This window comes from Botryllus schlosseri, chromosome 3 (genome assembly GCF_051294905.1).
Source record: "Botryllus schlosseri isolate E-star chromosome 3, Bs_hap1, whole genome shotgun sequence".
In the NCBI taxonomy this organism is placed as follows: Eukaryota; Metazoa; Chordata; class Ascidiacea; order Stolidobranchia; family Styelidae; genus Botryllus; species Botryllus schlosseri.
The window spans coordinates 9,399,208-9,419,868 of record NC_137238.1 but is presented as its reverse complement, the minus strand read 5'-3'; the positions used below and the strand labels follow the sequence as shown (position 1 = coordinate 9,419,868).

The following is a 20,661-nucleotide window of genomic DNA, read 5'->3' as shown; positions in this document are numbered from 1 at the left end:
TCCTGCTCGATCATTCTTAGTGCAGGTTGTAGCCGATCTTATGAGTAGTCTGTATAGCACATGGCATCAAGTTTTATTTTATATTTCCTTGGCTTTCAATAACTTTTGATGATACTGATACTAAGACTAATCTTAACGTAAAAATACTCATGTTAGCTGACTGTAAATAGCTGGTCAAAGTCACCCCAGAAATTTCGAAAAAAATGAAAAAATTTATCAGCCAAAGTATTTTGTGAATTTTGAAGTAATTAACTGTAATTGCGAACAGGAAAACCAATAAATGCTGTCATGTGCATAGTTTTTGTCTGCAAATGGAAGGGAACCGCTTCAAATTCTTTCTTTGTATGTACACCAAACAAAAGTTACAGCATATAAAATTTGGGGTGAAATTTTTTACCTCACCTGCCACTATAAAAAGGTGTTCAAGTCTGTTAAAATGTTGTGTCAAACATCAAATTTGCCATAAACAGCACTCTATTGATGCAGTCATTAAAAAACAACAGCTCAAAATACTCGTACAGTGATATCTTGTTCGATGCTGACAATAGAAACGAATATTGGTTTTTGGTCAAAGTCACCCCTGTTGCGGTACCGGTATCGTGCCAATACAGATTTTGACTCAAGAGAAGTCATGTCATTTCCAAACATTTCTTCACACGAACTTCCAAAGTGACTCCATATTTCGAACTTTTCTATAATAAGGTAATTGACAGGCGTCGAGAAAATTATATGCCCACATATCGTGACTTTTTCATAGAAAGAGGAATCTATCATGAAAGTTAAAATATATTTTGCAATGCTGTGGTATTGTTTGTTAACGCTTGTAACTGTAAAAGACAAGAGAAATCATCCCTTTCAACTGACTGGGGCAGATTTTGGCCAAGCTTCCGTCACTTTAAATCACAGGTTTGTTATGTTTCATCGGTGAAGACTACCGGCAGTATATATATAATAGTGCTAATGTGTTATTTTACCAGCGCAGCAAGTCGACGGGATCTGTTTTTGCTGAAAACACATAAAACCGGAAGCTCAACCCTTCAAAACATACTGGCTCGATATGCGTGGGAAAACAAACTGTTTGTGGGTTTGCCCGCGGGCAGTATCCTGTTCCGCAGCTACCATCGCGGAAAACCGTTTTCTATTCAAGAATTGCAGTCTGTCTCAAGATCTTTCAACATGATGTTTCATCACATGGTATTCAATCGAAATGAGGTGAATTCATTGTAATATTAAATTGCAGTGTTGGGATGACTCGAGTCATGACTTGACCCGAGTCAGACTCGAGTCAACTTTTTCATATGTCTTGACTTGACTCGAGTCACTTTGCCCAAATGACTTGACTTGACTTGACTCGGCGCTTCAAAAATGTGGATTGACTCGTGACTCGGAACAAAATTCACAAGTCAATTTCAAGTCATCAAGTAAACTGGCTCGATTAAATATCTGCATGTCTTGTGTATGTTCGGATTGTTTGCGATACGCCGATGTCACTTGTGAGAATAACCACTCATTCACTGATTGTACGTTTCACTGATTCTTCATTGTTACATCACAAATAAATTGAACGCCAGCGAAATGATCACAGCTTACGTTGTACTAGTAGTAGATTAATCTAATTCTAATAGCAGCGCATCTCTAATTCTTAGACGGTTCAGTGCTTACTGCTTACATTGCACAGCGCTCACCTTTACCAACCCTGTTGTGTGATTTAAATCTAACGAATATAGTTTATGCGTTTATAAGCTCACGGATGTGTAGATGGATGGGTAGTGTATTGTACGATATCCATTTGTTTCAACTTCCCGAGGCTTCGAATTCGATCTTCAATTTTGGATGATAATAACAGACTGGAGCATGGAGCTATACAGATACTCACGTATTTTATTACCAGTTCAACGTATGCGTGAGTGACACAACACCTTTTTACAAGTATTCAACTTCATATTTGTTATTTCATTCAGGATAAATAGCCAATTAATATGTACTTATTCACGCAGCGAGCAAAATGTAATGACTTTGAATCTCACTCATGCTTCGAAAATTCAGATTGACTTGAACTGTGACTTGACTCGTGACTTGACTTGACTTGACTCGACTTGACTCGAGTCACCTCCGAAAAACGAGTGACTTGACTTGACTCGAGTCACCTTCGGAAATCGATTGACTTGACTTGACTCGAGTCAAAATGTGCAATGACTCGAGATGACTCGTGACTCGAAGGTAGTGATTTGATCCCAACACTGTTAAATTGTAACATGCTGTAAGACAATTAAAAAAAGTCGAATGCATTCGGAAACGTCGTGGATATCAGGAGTTTCGACCGTTCTAGATTAAGATGTATGTTTGAAATCAAAATCGCGCCAAATTACAATTACAGTAGCAGGCAATATTGGTGGGAATCTGCCCAAGAGTTGTTTGGGCTCACATGTGTCCTCTTAGGACAGGGGTCAGCAACCCCCAGCACGCGTGCCATTGTGGCACGCTAAACGATTTTTTATGGCACGCCAAATGATTTGACGAACGCGACATATTATAACCATGTTTTGTTGCAAAACATTTCACATGAGTTTTCAAAATGGGAACAGCTAAAATTATTAGATGAATCAACATAATACGGGATCTTTTGCTTTAGTCAAAGAGTGTGCACTGGGCAGCTTTTCGACCGCGAATATTTATACGAACCAGCACTTTGGCGCTAGGCATTTTCACGCTATGAGACACACGTTTCGGCAACATGCGACTCGGAGCGCTGTATGCGTGATCAAAATGATTTTTGGCGATAAAACATTGAAATATAATAACCGCCGCACGTTGGCCAAAACGTTCGGCATTGATATGACCACTGTCCAGGTGCCGAAATGACCGAGCGAATAGTCCAGCTTCTGCAGCTTGAGCTGCATGTCGCAAATGAGACCCACAGGGGAAGATAATGAGTCCCGTGTCGAAATGCGAATTTGGAATTGTGTTCGTCGCACGAAAGTGTGTATTATTTTAGTTTCGTCTGATACGTGTAAGCCAGGGGCGGGCAACATACTGCGCGCGGGCCGGATCCGGCCCGCGAAGGGATTTTGACCGGCCCGCCGAGAGTTTTTACTCTGAAAGTGAAATTTTCTTCTGAAATTATTGAAAAATTTTATGCGTCACAGAATTAATCCAAGTTTGCCAACTTGAGAAAGATGGATATTAAACTACTTGCTCTGTTCGGGTCTTCATGCATTTTCGACCATGAAACTATATAGATTACTAACCTACGGATAGATACGCAAATCCTGTCGTTATACGCTTGGGCTAGCAGTTACACTTACTGTTGAGCAATCTAAAAGCAGCATAATTGGTGGTCTTATAGCTTGCGACTCGAGGGCTGAAATTTAATAAAACTGCTCTTAATCGAGAGCTACTGTCGCACTGATTCCGAAAATACAAATTAAAATATTGTCAGGGAAATGGAACCACCTCAAAACAGCCTTCATTGACTGAAAATGGGCATTGTTCCAACGATGGCACCGTCGCAACACAATGAACATAACAATGACCAATTCGTCAAATCATTGTTCGGAACAATGCCGATTTTCTGACACTGAGGGCTGTTTTGAGGTGGTTCTATTTCCCTGACAATATTTTAATTTGTATTTTCGGAATCCGTGCGACAGTAGCTCTCGATTAAGACCCGTTTCATTAAATTTCATCCCTCGGGTCGCAAGCTGTAACACAACGAATTATGCTGCTTTTAGAGTGCTCAGCAACAAGTGTAATCATAGTGTCCTATATGGTGTGGACACAGCGAGAAGGAACGGCTCTCTGCATTTGGGTTACGTCATACTTTCCATTTGACCCAAGGCAACAAGTTCGGATTGCCAAATGAATCAATGGTTGCACGTTTTATCGAACCTCAATTGTTATATCACAAAATAAATTTATAGTAAACGCAGTGATTGGAGCTTATACCACAGCTTACGTTGTCGTAAACTTGTTCACCTCAACCAACCCTCTTGCATATAATTTAATTCAAATACGAATATCGCTCATACGTTTATAATTATAATTGTATATCATGGATATGTAGGTGGGTAGGGTATTGAACTTTCCGTATGTTATCCTGTATTTGGCAGATATTTAAAGATTGAGGCTATACCGCTATACTTGTGTAGTTGAGCAGATGAGCGATACAGCGACTTTTGCGTGCATAATCAACTTTCGGTGATTATGTGATAACGTTCCTCGATTCAGAATAAATTAGTACTTCATCTGTATTAAAAACAGTTAGCAAAATGTAATGAATTTGAATTATTTCTAGTATTTTGAAATTTCAACTTGACTTGACTCTTACTCGAGTCACCTTCAAATATCGACTGACTTGACTCATGACTTGACTTGACTTGACTTGACTTGACTCGACTTCACTCGAGTGGCTTGACTTGACCCAATGAGTCACCTTTGAAAATCGAGTGACTTGACTTGACTCGAGTCAAAATGTGCACTGAATCGAGATGACTTGTGACTCGAAGGTAATGACATGATCCCAACACTGCCACGAACATTAACGAAGGCTGCGTCCCAATATAACTGATGTTCGCGTGCAGTCTTTACTAAGGGTTTCCGCATACGACATGCAACCAGAGTTCAAAAAACTAGTTGTCAATATTGAACGAATACAGATGTCTGATTGACTTCAATAGCTGTTGTAAATAAATTCATCAAATACTGTTTTTGGTCTCTACGCTCGAACTTGAAGTTTACATTAAATACAATTGATTTATTGTATAGGTGGATAAATATGTGATTAAGGTATAATGTATAATTGTATATATTCTGTAATCCGGCCCGCCAAGTGCTTCATTTTCCCATATCCGGCCCGCCGACTGGAGAAGTTGCCCGCCAAGCGATTCTCATATCTGTTGGAGCAACGACAATAGCTTTTACCGCTATGCCGCGATCTTCGGAGCTTTGCAGACTAATCTAGTGTCAGACCAACCTAATTGTGACATCAAGCCGACTTGCATGACACAAGGGTTGGGACATTTTTATCATCAGGCCATCTCATCCAAGCATCTTTGATGGGCCTCTAACTTATTGGCTATGGTACCGAACGCAGTAGACTTGGGAACGATCAAGGCAACCACAGAAGATCAATCATTACGCGACTAAATTTAAATGATGCACATATTACGTAGATAAGGCCTTAGGTCTATAGTGCGGTAGCGACCAAAATATATAACCTTCGCGACCAATACCGTAAGAATTACTGACGTAACCTTGCCGTTGCCAGCTACACATAGGTAATTTGTGTGATTCCTGGCTTGAAATGCCAAATATGACAAAATTAATTATGGTTGACACGCCAGTTGATTAAATTTTACATTTATTTTTGATATTTTGGCACACTGCATGCGAAAGGTTGCCGGCCCCTGTCTTAGGTGGACTTCGTCTCTTATGCAAGCAGAATGAATGGTCATCTGAGGATGCTCAAAATTGCCAAAACGTCCTCTCTTTTCGCATTTCGAGTTAGTTTCCTCTACTTTCAAATTGACTTTTAGGCTGGATGTTGTATTTATTTCCGAAAAACTACTGTATTCATGACACACGATGAATTGCTATTATTAAAAAGGTTTCCCAACAGATTCCCCTACCAGTCCTAAGTGCTACACCTTCTGGATTGCTATTGCAAACATTGTCCGACGTTCTCTGTAACATCTGGGCTTTTTACATGCAAGGATCTGGCGCATTTTTTTCGATGCAGCCACGATGATGCAAATAATGAGACAGCCTTCTTTCTAAGTTGGATCAGTTTCGAATATCTTGACGGTTGGATACAAGGTTGCATTTAAAACAAATGGTTGTTTAAAACACTGTTTTAAACAAGCGCCTTTAAAAAAAAAGTTTTTTTTCAAGTTATAAAATTATGCCATAATTTTGTAAATACTTTCCAAAAAACAGGTTTTATGAGCCTGTTGACAACTACCACCTGATATAGCCGACGTATACGATATGGGATGTTTGGAACCCTTAAAATAGTCGGTTCAACGGCTATAGTACGTAGATATTTCGTCAAAGGAGCTATATTTAACATTTATTTTCAATTGTCAATGTCAAGTTACTATGACGTCACAAATCAATAGTCGTGACGTCATGGCTTTATAAAAACATGTTTTAAACAAGGGCCTTGTTTTAAACATGTATGTTTGAAATTGATTTTTGTTATAAAGGCAACCCTAGTTGTATATAATTTCATATATATTTTGGGTAAACAATTTCGCGTCCTCGTTAAATATGGTCATTCCTAATTGACTAAAGTTAAATGTATATTATAATATTATAGCCTAAATACTATATTACAGGGTCTAATAAGTATTGAAAATATAGGTTTCTTTGGCACTTCCACAAGACGCAATTTTTGTCACCATACTCCGAGATCCGGCAACTTTGTTTCGGTCGGCATTCAAGTACTTCCGTGATGTTTCTTCACCATTTCGGCGGGCGAAAGACGTTGGCCTCGACGGTTTCTTAAGAGCACCAAATGCGTGAGTATATGCAAAGAACCTATCCGTCTACACTGCTTAATATTGTGTCCTTGATCCCGATTCCGGGAACCATTTAAGATAAGTTTGCTAATACCACGAATTGACTTACTTCACGATCACCAGTCCCGAGCGCAGTAGCGCAGTATGAACCAGGGTTTTATAACCAAGTCAAAAGGTTCCGCTTCACAGCACTATCTTACTTTCATAGTTTTCAAGTCGAGTCATTTTCAATTCACCACCTAGTCCGAAGTTTCCCAAAACTTTTGTCGACTCATCGCCCCCTTATCAATATCGACAAAAAATTTCGCCGCCATATTTACGGATACGAAAAAGAGGACATATAATCGGGACATTTATTCACCTAACTCTGATCGCCGGTGAATATACTAAAATAAAGACCCTTTTTCGAGGTGGTAAGTGCTCGGAAAACCGGTATCCGCGTCTACTTTCCGTTGATATAACCTTTGTTGCGTCATATGCAGAATAAGCCGTCTTCAAGTGGATATTTTTACCGTATCAATTAAATATATCTCACTGGAAGTTCGAACATTTTCGCATTTCGTTCGATCTTGATATTATGAATTTGGCTATCGGCAAAATCGAAACCGAAACCGATTTGAATCGGGATCCGGACATCCGGTATCCCGCCCCGAGTTGAATCACGACTGAAATAAATTACCAGACGTGCTTCAAAATATATCAGTGTCTTGAACGAGCGTACGAGTCTTGCGAACATTGAATTGTATACAGGGACGTAACCGCACTTCGTCAGGCCCCCCCCAAAACTTTGGTCTTGGGCCCCCCATAGGGTTATCGACAGAACTTATGGGGGGCTTCGCCCCCCAGACCCCCCTCCTGCGTTCAGAGGTGATCAAAGTAGTCAGGAAAGCTACTCAAGTAGAATAAGAAGTAGCGACGAAAATATCTACTCAAGTACAAGTAGAAGTACTTCTTCCATAAGCATTGTAAAACTACTTGAAGTAGAAGTAGAATTGACTTACTTTAAAACTACTCAAGTAAGTAAGTTGTTGTGAAAACGATCCTAATTCGTTCACATGGATTGTAAAAAGGTGCAAATTGAGCTATGCGAAAGGTGACGAGCTTGATTCATATTGATGCCTACCAACAGGTATCCAATTTTCGATAGCATAAGCATTCATCCACATCATGATAGTATTGATATGGTAATGCGATACTAATCCTCTGTGTTCTCGAACAGCACGTTTTAGAAAATAGCATGGTACGGCGCCATCCCCCACATTATTAAGCCCGTAGTTTAGTCGAAGAGCAATACGGAGAAGTTGTAAAGGATACGGTGTAAACACTTGCAGCGATTAGTAAATGTTAATAAAAAATATGATGGATCGTAAAAATGCCATATTGTGTAGCTTTATTTTCGGCAATTGAAGGCATTACTAGACTTGCTTTTATAGTTCAACATGCATGTCATCCAGACAAAAAAACAGATATTAATTATAACTCAAAGTATATGATACTGGGAATTAAAAGTAAAATATAAATACTATTTCTAAAAGTGGAACATGTATTCCATGCCTTTAGTACAGAAAGTGTCAAAGGTGGTACGCTACAACAGCTCTAAAACTAAAAAAAAATCAAAGTTCACTTTTCCAGATTAGGACACGCCATGGACATTGGACATGCTAGATTACGATATGACAAGTAAATGGTAGATTGCGAAACATCAGTTTCAAACGTTAGGATGAGCCATATATACCGTGATAAATTATTGCATATGGGCGAAGGGCGACAATGAGGTGTAAACGGAATCACGCCAACCCGCAACCTAAATCATATTCACCGATACTTTTGTGAAATCAAACTGGTCACTCCGCATCCACTGCGCGTGAAGCGCGACGAAAATTCTTGGCTTTACTCAACTTTTATAAAAATTAAATGTTGATACTCCGTGAAAACAGCCCCGAAATTTCTCAGGCTATCTTCCTGATTGACAGATTTAACTACTTATACTTGACAAAATGAAAATAGCAAAAAGTAAGTAAGTAGATCACAAAATATTACGAACTAGAAGTAGAAGTAGCGAAAATCAGATCTACTTGAGTAAGTACCAGAAGTAGAGGAAACTACTTGAGTACTTCAAAAAAGTAGAAGTACTTCGTTACTGACCAACTCTGCCTGCGATACACTGTTTATCGCTATTTATCATATTCATCGGGAATTCGTTTAGTGAAACAGCTTTTGTCGCCTAAGCGCGCGAAGCGCGCAAAATTTCTAGAATTCATGATTGAATCGGTCAGTATGACCGGGAATTGCATATATATTGTTATCAATTTTAATCTTCTCTCTGCTCACGTAATCAGATTTGCCGGTAGAGCTGAGTGAGGTGTGTTTGAAAAGGTAGGACCACTCAATAATAATTGAACATCTTCGAGCGTATACCCGTTGGCAGGAACGAAACAGCACCTCGTCAGGCCCCCAGAAACGTGGGTCTTGGGCTCCCATAGGGTGATAAAACAACCCCCCATCACGTTGTTCGGGTTTGTCACGAAATCATCTGTAATGTATCGTGAGCCAGGGCAAAGCGCGAAAATTTTCGATAATTTATGATAAAATCGGTCAATCAGATCGGCGATTGCATATATATTATGCTATCAACTTATTGTCCTCTCTACTCACGTAATTAGATTTACCGGTAGAGCTGAGTGAAGTGTCTTGAAAACGGGAGGGCCCGTAAATAATAATTAAACATCTTCGGGCGGGCGGGCCCGTTGATATGATTTCGTTACATGATGTTATTTCGTGACTTCCAGTCTGCTATATCAAAAAATATAGAATCGCCAAAACGTAGGCTTCTAAACTAAGAGACGCACGCGATTTCAAATTGGTATTTCTTCACTGGCATAAAAATTTTCCCAGCGGGATGGTATTTGTCTTGTGAGTTTCGGATTGCAAAGACAGGAACATTTGGCGCCAGTCATTTAGGCGCCTATGGACACAATTCAACCTATATGTATTTTGTATATATAACGAAGTCTTCGGTCAGCATAAGGGCAGATACCTTTTCGGCCAAGGTTTTCTCGCTGCCGATCGTTCTGGCACACTTCTTGGAGTCGCATGTTATATGGCCTCTTTATTGTATGTCTCGGTGGGTCGTGGCGCGGTAATGGCCCAATACCCAATAATAAAGATAAATGGCTACTTGAATTCGCGCCCAGCGCAGAAAATTTTAGATAAAATTGCATAAATTTTCAAAAAATACTCCATGATTTATGCTAATTCACGAAATAATTTTGGGCCCCCTTCGAGCTCGCCCCCCCCCCCCAATTGGGGGGTTTGGGGTGCGGCAGTTACGGTGCTGATTGTATATACTTGCATAGGCTACGTCACCGCTTCAAGTTATGAGGGATCTTCATCGTTGAGTACTTGATCAACTCAATTAGTTACTCAGTTGGCATGGTCATTGGGAGCCATCATTTGAAGCCGCTCCGTCCCACGACAAATAACAAGCACTCGCAATGTGGTTATTCTAGAGTCGAGGTGATTCGCTTGGAATCATCCATCTGATTGCATGTTAGAATGCCTGATTCGAGTCGTACGTATGGCATCTGAAATTATTTTAATCGATTTTCGATCAGTGATCATGGTTATTCGTGGAATCTTCTTACTTATGACGAGCAAGCTTACAATTTCGATGTTGTGAAATAGAAAATAGATGCTGAACCATGATCCACAAAGCGACGCTTGCGCAGTTCAAGTAGGCCTACATTGTACATCAGGTGTCGGACTCAATTTTAGTCATCAGCCTTTTGATCGCTTCCGGGCCGGACCAGTGAAATCGTGCGAAAATATTGCCTTGGATGCCCTGGCGAGATAGCGTGGTGGTTTGATCTACAGCTGCAGCACCAAGGCGTTGCAGGTTCGAGTCCTAACGAGTTCGACTCCAGAATCCCTAGCTAAGTGTTGGAGGTTTATCTAGGCTCCTCCTCGCGACGTGATCCGCGTAGACATCATCTTTCAAAATTCTAGAAGAGGGCCGTGCTACGGAATCAAAATAAATAATTGGCCCCGGTGTGAATGACCAATTGATCATTGTAGTCGAGGAACACCATGAATATTACAAACAAAAACTACAACAACATTCGAAGCGATCCATCCCTTTGTTTTTCAGTGCAGCAGGGATGTCCCGCTAGATTCTGTAACTAGTTTTCCCTGTAGAAAAATGCATAATTTAGGGGTGGCCACTGGCCAACTTGCGGCCGTAAAAGAATAATTTTGCGGTCGTCTACACGCGTATAATGTCATGAACACGTTTTTGCGGCCGCCAACATTCACTCTGAATTTACGAATTGGCTCCCAAAATTGTGAGAGTTTTTAATTCAACTTAAAACATTTCGTCGTGCGATTCAGGGCGACATGATTTTTTGACTTTAATTTGTATAGTGTGTTTGCAGTCTGAGCCCCAGGATAAAATCGTGGGATTGTTTATGTCGTTTTTAGGGACAACAGTTATTGACATGAAGGTATGGGAATATATAATGGCCGAAAAGTCTTAACAGATTGTCACGATCACGGGGAAAGATATTTTGGCCTGAGCCAATAATAATCCATCAATTTTAGCTCGTCATAACTCCTAGCGGATTTATTTCAAAAATTGCTCCTCCCATCTTGATAACGGTTTCAGCGAAATTTGAATTGTTAAGCAAGTTTCTTTTGTAGCAGTCAGTCTTTTCGTACTTGTTACTGAAACACGACTTGATCCATGATGTCCACCAACGTTTATTATGTGAATGTAAGGATTAAAAGAAATGGTGCTTCCATTGCAGTTACTTCAAAGGCCCGGAGGACGGCGGATATTGGTGGTTAGCAAAAAACGGAATGTTCTACGATCTTGGTTTCGATAACATGAACGAATCTACGGAATATGTGAAGCGTTCGATCAGGCTAATTGATGAAACGTTTCAGTTGGTAATCATTACTGAGTACTTCGATATCGGTATCCTGCTGCTGAAGGAGATCATGCATTGGACCGTGAAAGATGTTGTCTACGTGACGATGAACGCGCGTAAACATGGTGCAAGTGGTCGCAGCAGAGAAGCACCCCAACTATCGCAAAAAATTTACAACTGGAATAAGGCAGATACGGCGCTGTATCAATATTTCAATGCGTCTTTTTGGAATCGCGTTAAAGAGTTCGGCGAGGAAAAATTAAAATCGGAATTAAAGGAGTTGCAATTTTGGAAGCGGTATTACCGAGAAAGTTGCTTCGAGGATGACATGATACCGAATGAGCGTGTAAATGATGAAATCTTTCGTATGTTCAGCCCAAACGAGCTTAGTATCATGCAATACCAGTTGCGCAATTCCGCCAAGAATAATAGAACTTGCATCGGCATGATTCTGCCGGAACATCAATGGTGGAGGATGATGTCCTACCGACAACGAATTGTTTCCAATTCAGACTGGAGATTATTGGACGGAATGCTTTGGGATATTATTTAGCTCAACTACATTCCTGCTGGGATTTTGGTTGTTTTAACTCTGTTTTGCATTTTGGATCGAGCAGCTTACGGGTGCGGGACTATCAGGTACCGGCATTTCGACGCAACCATCTCTGCGCCAGGACACACCAAGGCGGAATAATTTTCGGCCAACAATTGACTTCGCGAAGTGCGCCCCCAAAAGATGGCGGCGATAAAACCTTGGCCCATAATGACAGGCGCATGTTGGCCGTAACTTCCGATATTGATATGGCAAGGCGCCAAAACAACGGGTCGGGAATATGGTGTCCTTGCAACCTGAGTCCTGCGGTACAAGCGCGACATACTGAGACAAAGATTACACTTCGTTACAAAATGCAGTTTTGGAATCGCGTGCGTCTCACCAAATGAGTTTTCTTTTACCGAGGTCTGATAAGTGTGTCCTCCTCCAATATATTCTGACTAGCGACAATCTTTACAGCAGGTCACGGAATAACAGCATGCTTTAACAAAGTAATTAATAACGATGGACCCACCCTCGCGAGATCTTCATGAGTAGTCCTAAATTTTCGAAGATAGGTATATGCAACTACTAATATTATTGACCAAATTCATTCATACACTGGTTAATGCGGATAAGTCTAGTTTTAGTAGTTCTCTTGAAATAATTAAATATCCCCTTCCAGCTATGTGTTCTAGTTATATGCCCTTTTCTGCCTAGCCAGAGTAATATCCAAAAATTCTGAGTAGCCAGGCGGCGAATTTTAAAATGAAAAAAGGTCACCACTTTCGCACAGTGCTCAGTCCTAATCCCACCCTCAATACCATATACAATATACATAGTATATCTATCTGATGACAAAATAGCTCATCAACACTGAAATTGTCAGTGCAATCAATCGTATACCTCATGTAGGAATAGGAAGGGGACGTTTTTATTTTTGTACTTGATGTTTTGTGGCATATACCAGTGCTCTTCAACCTTTTTCGACGTGATACACCCTTTTAACGTTTGCTCAAAACTCGTACACCCCTATTCATTAGGGGTCTTCAAAAATGAATTTTTTCTCAAATCGTACTGGCTACTTGATAAAATTGTTAGGTTACCTAACTTAAGCCTACACACCAAATTTGGTTCAATTCCAACCAGTAGTCGCATTGCCACGAGAGAAGAAAGTTTCTATTTATTATTTAAAAATAAATAATGAAAAATTTCAAATTTTTCTGTTCACCCCATGAATGTATTAGGTTGTCAATAAAAACGATGTTCTTCAAATTTGGTTCAATTCCAACCAGCAGAAGCGGAGTTATTGCCGTCAAAAAATTGGATTTGAATGAAATAGTATTTGGTCACACAGTCAATTCGCAGCTAGTTAGGCCGGCCGCCACGCAAATTGGAATTTATTTCGTGTCAGCCCAAAAACAGCATGACATACGAACGATAATCAACCTAAATGTAACAGTATTGGGGGGAGAGTAGGTAAAGCTACTGCTGCAGAAGCGGTAATTCAGATCAGCGATGATAGCAGGCGCACCAGTCTACTGCGTATCAGGCCTGCCGCACACCACACACATTCGATAGTAGCACATGGTCTGCAAGAGATGTCAGTAACCTCAGATCGTAAGCCGCTATACACAGTCTATTGTCGCTAATTTGCATCAATAATAACAAAATACTAAATTGCAAATGTGTGGCGAAATATTGGACATAAAATCGGCATTTTAAAACGAAAGGGTTTCGATTTCAACATGGAAGCTGTTTCGACCCTGGCTGGCTACGTCACTTCATTCATGTGCATTGCGGTAGCCTATTTATGAACGTCGGGTAGGAAGTACCGACTCAAGAAGTCTGAGCTATCGCGGCGGTTTCCTCAAAAATCATTAAAAGACAAATGACTAGCTGAACACATGTTTGATAACTGCATACTTTCCAACACCAAACGGAACCATTGGTCTATTGCCGACGGCTAAATGAATAAAAGAAATATTTGCTTATGACATCACAATCAAGCGGTGTACAGTAGGGCTGTTCAAAAATAACTTTTTTTTCCTGATTCCAGCCATTCACTGATTAAATTGTCAGGTTGCCACAACAAAGGCTGCACACCAAATTTGGTTCAATTCGAACATGTCTAAGCGTCCGCAGAGCCAATTAAAATTTTTAATTTAATACGTGAAATTAAAAAAAAAAAATTTCAAATTTTTCTCTCAACCCCATGAAAATGTTGAGATGTCTTCAAAGACCATGCAAATGAAATTTGAGTCAATTCCAACCAGTAGAAACGGAGTTATTTGAGTTTTTCGTTGATAATTCTCGGATTATCCACCAATCAAGGATAATTGGAGAATTATCAACGAAAAACTCCAATAACTCCACTTCTACTAGTCCGAATTGAGTCAAATTTTATTTGCATCGTCTCTGAAGACAGCTCAACAATTTCATGGGGTTGACAGAAAAATTTGAAAAATTTTTTTTTTCAATTTTCCTGTATAAATTAAAAATTTTAATTGAATCCGCGGAGCCCTATACTTGTTCGAATTGAACCAAATTTGGTGTGCAGCGTTTTTTAAGGTAACCTGACGATTTAATCACTGAATGGCTGGAATCCGGAAAAAAAAGTTATTTTTGAACAGCCCTAGTGTACAGTATTACACTTGAGATAACATCGTACCATATTGCTCATTAACCTGTGCGTCAACCTGTACTGACCCATAAACCGGCCTTTGTGATAGCTAGCCATCGGCTCATTGGAATTCGTATCTGGTACACCCCTGTACACCCCATCCGAGTGGTACACCCTTTGCAAATTCTGGTACACCCTAGGGTGTACGACAACCCCGGTTGAAGAGCACTGGCATATACACCGACGCATGTAACCTAGCAACGCAAGATACACAATACACATAGGCTACAGAGATGAGCGGATTTGAAATTTCGATGTCCTAATCCAGTGGTTCTTAAAGTATGGGTCGCGACCCAAACATAGGTCGCGAAGGGTATAATTTTGGGTCGCGAAGGTGCCAGAGCGGTCTTTTAATATGTATGTAATATTATTTGAGGTCATTGCAACAACAAAAATATCTTCGCTTTTCGCGCGATTTACTCTAGTTGGTTTGAGCATACCAGAGGTCACTGAGTTTGGTAACGCGGCCAATAAGCGAGACACGCGGAGAAGTCGCCACCACAACATGACTTGATCATGAAAATGTGCCGACCTTTGTATTAAACAAATTGGTTTGAATTCATGATAAGATTTTTTCAACATTGGTTTCTCTGGAAAACACCGTCGGAGACCTGGGACGCTCTGGTGTAGAGTTGTACAACGAGCGGTTGCCGGTTCATGAGGCCAAAACCTGCCCACGCTTGGATACATGAATACATGACGTTGGGCCAACATACGGCTGGGCAAAGTGCGGTGCCAAAAAGTTCGGTGGCGATAATTGACCGTCGCTTGGTGGCCAAACCCTTCGTTATTGATATAATTGGTCGGCACCAAAATGCGGCACCAAAATGCATTCATTTTGGTGTGTGTTGCTTGGGTCGCGAGATACCACTAAAAGTCAGATTTGGGTCGCGGTCTAAAAAGTTTAAGAACCACTGTCCTAATCCAACCCAAATCCGAACCTTCAAATCCAAATCCTAATCCATTACTTTTTCATATTCAAGTCCATGTCCAATCCTAATCCGATTCCAACTGGAAATTCAGAAAAAATACTAATTTATGCAATGGAGGGATTCGAAAATTTTCTTTAACAACCAATGATTCACTTGATTCAAGATAACTTAGTAACCATAAGTACATTAAGAACTGATCTGAATAAAGTTTGTCGCCATTCGCCACACGACATTTCAATCTCCCAGAAAATAGGAAAATCCAATCCAAATCCTAATCCGTTCTGAAAAAATGTATAATCCAAATCCAATCCAAATCCGACAAAATTTCACAAATCCTTTTTTTTCAAAACCTAATCCTAATCCATGCTCATCTCTGATAGGCTACACACGATCTGTACATATTCATACCATGCGTTAATGATGTGCATATGCATGTGAACCGTTGGCTAAAAATGTTGGACACCCCTGTGTTAGTTGATCATTCTGGTGTGGGCAGTATTTCGACTCCTTTTGTTTTATACAAGATCTAGTTTAAATTTCGTCGTCATAGTGCTATTGTCTTTTTGCTCATCTTGTGCAAGTTTGCGAACAGATTACAATACAAAAGATCCTCGGACATTGACCTACGCAAATTCTTATTAACCAAACTGAATGCATTGTTCTGTCGCGAATTCGGTTATTAGTTTACGCACGGGGTGCTGGACAAACTACGGCTCGCAACATTGTTTTCGGCGGCCTCCGAAAGCCTAAAGAAACCATTTAAAAAAAGATAAAATGCGTACTAAAAATCGAATTACTACAGCTACTCATGCCCAAACTTTTTCTTAATGTATTTCATCATGACACTGATAAGTTATAGTCTTACTATGATGCTTATTTCTCTATTTTATTGCTAACGCAATAGCCTGACCTCAAGGCCTGCGCATTTTTAAAGGTTTCAATTGCAGAAAGTCAAAACGGAAATTACATATTTCGGCTCACTAGCAACTATTACTTTTCGTGCTGTACTTGGAAAAACGGATTCGCGCGTTTGTTAGATAGATTAGTCCTCGATATGTGTATTTTATATTTATATTATCTATATATTGTAGAAGCTTATATAAAGGTAACACGGTTATGGTCAGCATTGCGTGTCTTGGAGGTAAAGAAAAAGTAGAATCAGCAAATCTATGAAGAGATCTTCGCCCACAGAATCGAATTTCCATCCTGTTCTAAGAATAGTCACAACTGACCAGGGTTGTAACCAAGTCACAAAGCTCCGAGTCCCAAGTCAATCTCACTTTTATAGTTTTGACTCGAGTAAAGTCGAGTCATTTTCAATTCACCACCGAATCAAGTCCGAGCCCAAGTCGACGAGCAGAGCGTCGAGTCCGAGACATGGTAATCAGACATGGGGTGATTACTTCGTGAATGTAATCGATTGCGATTACGATTACTTCTGAATGACGCGATTACGATTACAGCAAAATCAGGAAGTAGTCGATTACGATTACGATTACATTGGAAAAGTAATCACGATTACTCACGATTACATTTATTTTGCATCTTAGAAGTTATATTGGAAGACAATATATGGATTGCGCTGAAAAGGCCTAATGAGATAACAACTTTCTTTAAAAAAAAGACGCGATAATTGCTTGTTATGTCATAAAGTACCCATTGCCTATTTTATAGAGGACGATTTATCGCACCCAACGATTTGCATTCTTGCCAGGTCCCCAACTGTCGCACCCCAAATTTCCTAATAGGGTGAGGAGCGAGCTCGAAGGCGAGTCAAAAGTATTTTGTAAACCAACACAAATTATAGACTATTTGCGAGAGATTTCATGAACTTGAAAATTATCTACGAGCATCGCGATTTAAGTGTCTCTACTAGATAGCTTGATTTTGAAATACATACGCCAAGAAAAAATGCATGCATAATTTGTAGTAATAGGCATTTAGGTGCCAGTCAATACCGCGCCACGTCACACCAAAACACATATGCAGTTTCGGCAACATGCGAATCCACGAAGTGTGCTACTAATGAAAGACATAGGCCGAAACTTGGGGTATGTGTCCGGTACTTCCAATCTGAGCCCACAATGCAAATGCCACCCGGGCACCCACAGAGCATTAAAGACATGGCAATTAGTGTGTGCGTCTCACGCAAGTATTTCTTTTAGTCTGCTACGTTTGGGCCACAACAATATCTTCTAATTATACAACAGACCGGAGGTCACGAATTAACAACATACCCTAAAGTAACTAATTATTACAAGATACGAGATTTTATAATTATGAATTACGTGCCTCCAGGTAAATCTGACCATCGGGGGCTGAGAGAGGATTAAAAATGAATAGCAACATAATGCAATTACCAATATAATTGACGAAATTAAATCTTCAACTTGAAAATTTACTACCCTATGGGGGCCCAAGAGCAACGTTTGGAGTGGGGGACGTTTTGTTGTGTTTGTCCTGATTTTAGCTACATGCCACGCTAACATTGCATATAAGCCGATGGCTATGGCGGCAGGCCCGAATGTTGAGTAAAGAATTGTGAAATAACGATTAGCGCTTGTTTCAAGTAGAATCATATATCTCATAGTCCTGTACAAATAAAAAGTAATCGTTCTTTTGCAAAGAAATCGATTAAATATGGGAAGTAGTCGATTACGATTACGATTACTGCGGAATTTTCTCGAATGTAATCGATTGCGATTACGATTACTTGAAAATGCTGTAATCGTCGTAATCGATTACGATTACTAATCGCGATTACCCCATGTCTGATGGTAATATGACTCGAGTCCGAGTCCAAGTCATTGTGCTGACTGCTCAGTTTCCAGTTAAAGTCTTGTTAAATCCACTTTTTTCAACTGTGTTTGGTGATATCGAATGATTCGCATTTATAACATACTAATTTTCCTCGCTTTTGACAGTTTCTGCTCGAATTTTCAAGTTCCAGCCCCAACAGACGAAATTCCATTAGGGTGGTCACTTTACTATTCTTCGAAGTTACAATGAAATGTCGGTCTTGCCGTCTGAGCCTCGAGTCATATGACTTGGTTCGAGTCATGCACAATGACTCGAGTCCAAGTCGAGTCAATACACATAGTCACGATTTTCTAATGACTCGACCTGACTCGAGTCATTTTCTCAAAATACAGAAATGACTCGACTCGACTCGAGTCATCAGAAAATCGTGACTCGAGTCAGTACAACCCTGCAACTGACTTTCATCCTTAATTTTGAAAAATTGGTTATTGAGGGCAACCAGCCTTTAAATTCCTGTCAATTTTTCTGTCGCGTGTATGTGGTCATCAAATCAACGTTTGGGTTGGATAGTTTTGAATATAAATATGTATTATCTCCATATTTCCTCGATCACTATATAATTAAATGAAAAATTCCGTTTTGGCAAGTAATCTCAATTTGATATAGTGAGACCTGCGATTGGATTCATATGTTGAATGCCGCCAGCGAGCCCAACAGTTTGGCCACCCCTGGTTTACTGGTTGAGTGTGATTTGAACAAATTTATTTGACGTTGATGGCAGCAGCAATTATGACGCAGCAATGTGTGCTGTAAATAAACTGCCACTGCTCTGTATATTGTGTTATTTGACTTTGTTCACCGAAGTTGAGCACACTGTGATAAAACCATGCAGCGGTAAAAAATCATCCGTTTTTGCTTCAAAGTTGTTTATTGCTCATGCATGAATTCGTGTTTCAAAACTTCTAAACCATCATCTCTGCAATCTTTCATTGAGCAAATTCCCTTACCTCTAAGAGCTTTGCTCTCGATTAGTCTTTTTTCGCAATGCGCCGGGTGAAATCGGTGGTAGTTTAAAGCGGTGATTTGCGGTAACTTGACGTGGTAATACAGCCTTCTTCGATACTGACGAGTGTGCCGCGGAATGGAACTGCGGTCATTGAGTTTACCATTACCAGGTGGATATTTGGATCAAATGCATTTTATCGACCCATACAAATTTTTAGCGACTGTCCTCCGTGTTTCTCAAAGTGGTGCATGAAGGTATTAGCATATTGCAGATGAATGCGGATTTCTGGGCCTAAACTTCAAGTATCGGTCCTGACTCGAGATTTGAATCAAGCCATTGAGAATGTCTCGAGTCATATGACTTGGTCGAGTCGATGAAACCATAATCCTATTATATCTACATCGACTACTGTCTGGTCAATGAAGTATTTCTCCAGAAGCAGTAAACGACAAAGAGCATTCTTCCAATTGCAAGCAAAGTTAAATATTCGAATGCAAAAAATTAGTCAGGCACGAACCATGGTTGTCACGCGGGCAAGCAATATCCATGATATTGAAGCAGTGGGATGCCCTATTTATATTCTTTCGTAATGAAGCTGCAGTTAATAAAGTATATGGAGCCTCGGTTACTTTTGCGACGATGCGCAAACCTGGCACAAAACATATGCTGACGTGCCTGAATTTCATGTTCAAAAGAATCGACCTACTCAATAGTGAATTCCAGTCAGACGATTCCCGTGTTCAGACATTTTTTGACTCCCTATCTCAGTGCTCAGTACTCACATCATTAAAATGGTCGTCTGAGATGAAATATCCGACGGTGCAAACTAATTTTAATTGTCAAATTGCCAATAGCCGAATGGCGCAAACAGATTGCTGTTTAGAGATGTTTTGTTGGGGTTTGCGGAAAAATGAAATGTCGGAGATAGCAATTTCAAACAGGGTGACTTCGAATCTTTGCAAAACATTTTGGATCGGAGTTGTCAGCCTCAGCAAATTAGTAAACAGTCGTTTGAAACAGAAATTCCGTAATTTTTCCGTAATCTGTCCCTAAGAAGGAATTGTAACCTCGCCACGAAATCAATTTTCTCAGATAATATAACCACTAAATTACTTCAAGATGCGTTGCTAGATGGAAATGACTAGGCTGGACGTGATATGTACATTAAAAACTCACACCAACAGCTGTCGTCGGAAGCGTTACGCGTTAATATTACATTCTCCACCAATATATATTTGTGGAAATGGATTCTCGATCGGCCGTTGTTCATATCAAATCGAAGGCGTGGACTCTTAAGACAATAAA

The 20,661-nt window shown here is 40.1% G+C and overlaps 2 protein-coding genes across 2 annotated transcripts in view; one reads left to right on the top strand and one right to left on the bottom strand.

Moving 5' to 3' along the window:
* The window catches only part of LOC145434828 (ARF GTPase-activating protein GIT2-like), a 336,581-nt gene that overhangs the window by 33,842 nt on the left and 282,078 nt on the right, over window positions 1-20,661 (bottom strand). The window lies entirely within an intron of this gene.
* Window positions 762-12,506, top strand: LOC145435740 (galactose-3-O-sulfotransferase 3-like). The gene is made up of 4 exons (XM_080313021.1): window positions 762-906; window positions 978-1,212; window positions 6,361-6,518; window positions 11,321-12,506. The coding sequence occupies exons 1-4, from the start codon at window positions 773-775 to the stop codon at window positions 11,994-11,996; spliced, it is 1,203 nt and encodes a 400-aa protein (XP_080169147.1). The 5' UTR covers window positions 762-772; the 3' UTR covers window positions 11,997-12,506.